The following is a 3,928-nucleotide window of genomic DNA, read 5'->3' as shown; positions in this document are numbered from 1 at the left end:
AAGACTTAGAAAAAACTTCCCCACCCTCCCCGGAAGTGATCTGCTTATGGCTGGCTCTATGTGGTTGGAGACTCAAACTGCCAATCAGTGACTTGCTCTGGGATTCGGGTCAAGCTCGAGCCTGTGGAGCTAGACAGAACCGCTCATCTCTATTAAACATATACATTGGAAAATGTTCCTAAAATACAGTAATTGACTAAATTGTCCCTATAGGCAACCTGTCATTAAACTTATACCGCAAAAACCATAAGCAGCATGAATCAGAGCCGTGATGTCTAATTTCAGCCATGTTCTTCTCTGAAATGCTTTCACAGGGAGCAGGGTTAAGCCGAGTGGTGACTGCAGATCTCTTGCTATAGTCTCCAACTGGCTTTTCAAACTATGTTTTCTCTAAAACATGCTAAGAGTTTCAGCGAAAGACATGACTTACTGCAAGTGCGCAGACTCTAATTCATAAAACCTAAGATAGAAACAAAATGAGTAGATACTACTCTGTATATGAGTAATAAGTACATAGAAATAACATTGAGTACTTAGTAAATACTGTGTTTGATTTATAAAAAAAGCGTAAACGTCATCCCAGTGCGATAAGGTGTAAACAGTCAGGACGGTCTTATCCTATAATATTAAAACCTTACCTTGTATAAGACAACTTCAATGTAGATGGGGCAGAACAGGACTGTGGCCTGACAGTTCATACATTCAGCCTTGGACAGTTATGTAAATGAAAGCCTAGCTCAAAAAGGGGGGTCATATCCCTCTTTGTACAAAGTACAAGAAACTAAAGTAAAACCAAAGAAACTTTATTTAAACAATGGGTCAATTTTAATAGCACATTCCGCTTAAGGTTCAATGGGCCTGACATGTTCCTAAAGAGTGTTCTTTGGTGTATTCCTGGTAGGCGTAAATTGGAACATTTAGCATAATGGAGTAAAGACTTCTCTTAAAGTATAGCGCATGCGTACTGTATACTACAATACAAAAAAGTCAGGTCATAGAGTATATATTGTACATATATAGAAGTTGATCAACGCAAAATCTGAGATGATATAACCTCTAAAGAAGAAAAACAACTGAAAAACTTACCAACAGTGATTTCCCCACACCTCAAAAGAACATAATAAAAGAATACTTTTTGTAATATCAAAGTTTACTTTTGTTTCCAGAGCTACTTAGTTACAGAGAACACAAGTTCATTATTTCCTGACTCTTTGGCAATAGACCTTTTTCTAAAGGAATATTTCAAACTGTGTTTAAGCTTGGGGTTGGTTATAATAATGACTATGGAGCTTAAGGTTGCATAAGAGGATGCTAAAAAAATTCGTATGTCATTCATGTCAGGGCTTGCATTAGTCAATGTTAATGTATAAATCCACATTGCATTATCTAGTCCAAACAGTAGCACGTAAAGTGCCACCAATAAAATGACCGCCCTTGAAGCTTTGTACTCGGCAGATCTTTTTTGACCTCTGTCTGAACTCCTGATTCCTTTCACAGTTCTCTCATGCCAAATCAACATGTACACTATGTAAACGCTTGCAATCACCATCAGTCCCACAAACATAAAGTCCCGAATAGTATAAAAAATTCCATTGACAATGTATGAAGTGTAGGTTTGAAAATCAGAATCACAGTATATCAAGTGAAGAGTGTATGGTGAAGAAGATGTCATATTTCTCCTGGCGTGTGCATTAATGAAACTGTAGGAATACATTGAGAGGTTGATAAAACAGAAAATAATGATGATAGTCAAGGCATTTTGTGAAACCTTCTGTTTTAGGAAAGTCCACAATTTAGTAGAAGGGGCAATCAGAATGCATTGGTGGCAGCTTAGTATACTGGTGACACAAATAGACATAGCCCTACCTACTCTGTAAGTAAAAATGACAAGTTTACATTCAACGTCGTCTAGTAAATTCTCTATACCTATCGCGTTCAGAGCCTGTGGAATGATTCGAGAGAAGATAACTAGAAGATTGGCTGTGGCCAACATGGTCAGAATTGTGTTGGTTGGAAGAAGCTTCTTCTCAATGATTTTGATTGAGGTAAATTGTAAAAGAATAAATATATTTCCTGGAATCCCAATGATCACAAGCAGGGAAAATCCAATCGCTTTAAAGAGAAGATAAAGGTTCATTGTATGTGAAAAATTATGCTTGCAACCTAGGAAACCAGAAATATTAACATTCATATATTATAGATTTTCATGATAATATAACAAATGGATAAAAAATGCATTTCACATGACAATAAATATATACATACATAAATATAATATATAGTAAATATAAATATATATATATATATAGTATTTTATAGCATAGTATAAAATATAGTATAATATACTGTATAAATACATATACACCTGTAAATATGAATTAAGATTTTTAATTCTTAATCTAATATTGATAACATGGGAGAAATTCAATTCCTAGAGAAAAGAATCTACAGAAATATAGTAGATGAACCTCAGTAAAGATGAAGCTGTTGGAATGTAGAAATGGTGAAGCTGCCTTGTATTTATAAGCCCCTGGCTTGAAAAATGTCAGGTCACTGGAGATTAATTAAATCTCATACATGTGAATGCAACTTACAATTCCTTACATTATAGTTGCATGGGTCATTATTGTGTTTTCTGTTGATGCTGAAACCAAAGACATAAACTTTATTCACAATTACAAAAAGTTACAGCCTAAAAAGCGAGGGACATAATAGTTGAAAGTTTACATCCATCTTTAAAAAAAATTGCGCAATTTAGTGCATTATAATAATTTTTCTTTTACACAGTATTAGGAATATTTTGTCTATCCACTTCACCAACCAAGCAAGGTCTGCGGGCTGCACTAAACTAGGCAATGGCCTTCTCTGGCTTCTCACTTTAGAAGTCAGCACCAAAACATTGCATAACGTTAAAAGTAGTCTATGGGAATATTTAAAAAATGAATACATGAAAGATGTTACATTATAAATATATTACAAAACAACTTTAATTAGCAAATTACACTAGTTTTGCCTGGAAGTAAACCCCTTCATTACAGAGCTATTTTTCATTTTTTTCCTTTTCGGTTTTTCCTTTCTGTCTTTTAAGAGCTATAGCTTTTTTCTTTCCATCCACTTAAAGGGAACCTGTCACCAGATTTTTCCCTATTAAACCACAAATATCACCTTCTGCAGCTCCTGGGCTGCATTCTATGAGATTATGGGCGGGTACTAGGATGACGCTGGTGAGGTCATGCACAGCGTCGCCCATAATCTTGAGCCTGTGAAAACACATCACCGGCGCATGAGAGGGATAGTTTCTGCTCAGGCTGTGATAGTGGTGCAGCACCCTGGGATATGCTACCCCAGTGATCTGCAGAATCCTAAGGCTTTCTGGAACACCCTATGCTGACAACCCACACCTAACACACAGGTAGGGGCACATTCCCTGAGACCTGGGTGCAGCATGTAGAGGGATAACAGTGGTCAGGTGTGAGAACCAATCCCTTAGCTGTTAGCCTGGGAAAGGGGTGTGGCTTGTAGGAAGCAACAGCTGTTGCTAGGCAGAGTTGGGAGAGAGGAAAAAAGACAGTTGAAGGAGTGACAGTTGAAAGGAGCCAGTGAGTGAGAGGGGTGTGAGGATTGTGAGGAGACCCCCAAAAGGCGACTAGGAGGTAGTAGCCTGAGGGTAGATAGAGCCCAGGCACTACGCATGAGGGGGTACTGGACCCCAGAGTAGACAACAGCTCCAAGCGGTCTGCTGATCCAGCCGTATGTGGTGACTTCCAGGGCACCACACCACCCATAGGCTCAGGGACACAGCCTCATATATAGGACCCGGGAGAGGGCACAGAGAAGTAGCCTACCCCACAAGGGACTGCGAGGCCTGTCATACTGGACCCGGAAATCAAAGGAGCGGAGCGCCGCAGGTCACCAACAGCTTCAGGCA

General features: G+C 38.6%; 1 protein-coding gene across 1 annotated transcript; it reads right to left on the bottom strand.

The window, feature by feature from the left end:
* Nucleotides 1-1,168: 1,168 nt before the first annotated feature.
* On the bottom strand, nt 1,169-2,137 carry LOC142289223 (olfactory receptor class A-like protein 1). Its single transcript, XM_075333580.1, has one exon. The coding sequence runs from the start codon at nt 2,135-2,137 to the stop codon at nt 1,169-1,171; it is 969 nt and encodes a 322-aa protein (XP_075189695.1).
* Between the last annotated feature and the right edge of the window lie 1,791 nt (nt 2,138-3,928).

This window comes from Anomaloglossus baeobatrachus, chromosome 2 (genome assembly GCF_048569485.1).
Source record: "Anomaloglossus baeobatrachus isolate aAnoBae1 chromosome 2, aAnoBae1.hap1, whole genome shotgun sequence".
Lineage (NCBI taxonomy): Eukaryota > Metazoa > Chordata > Amphibia > Anura > Aromobatidae > Anomaloglossus > Anomaloglossus baeobatrachus.
This window is presented reverse-complemented; position numbering and strand designations above follow the sequence as displayed.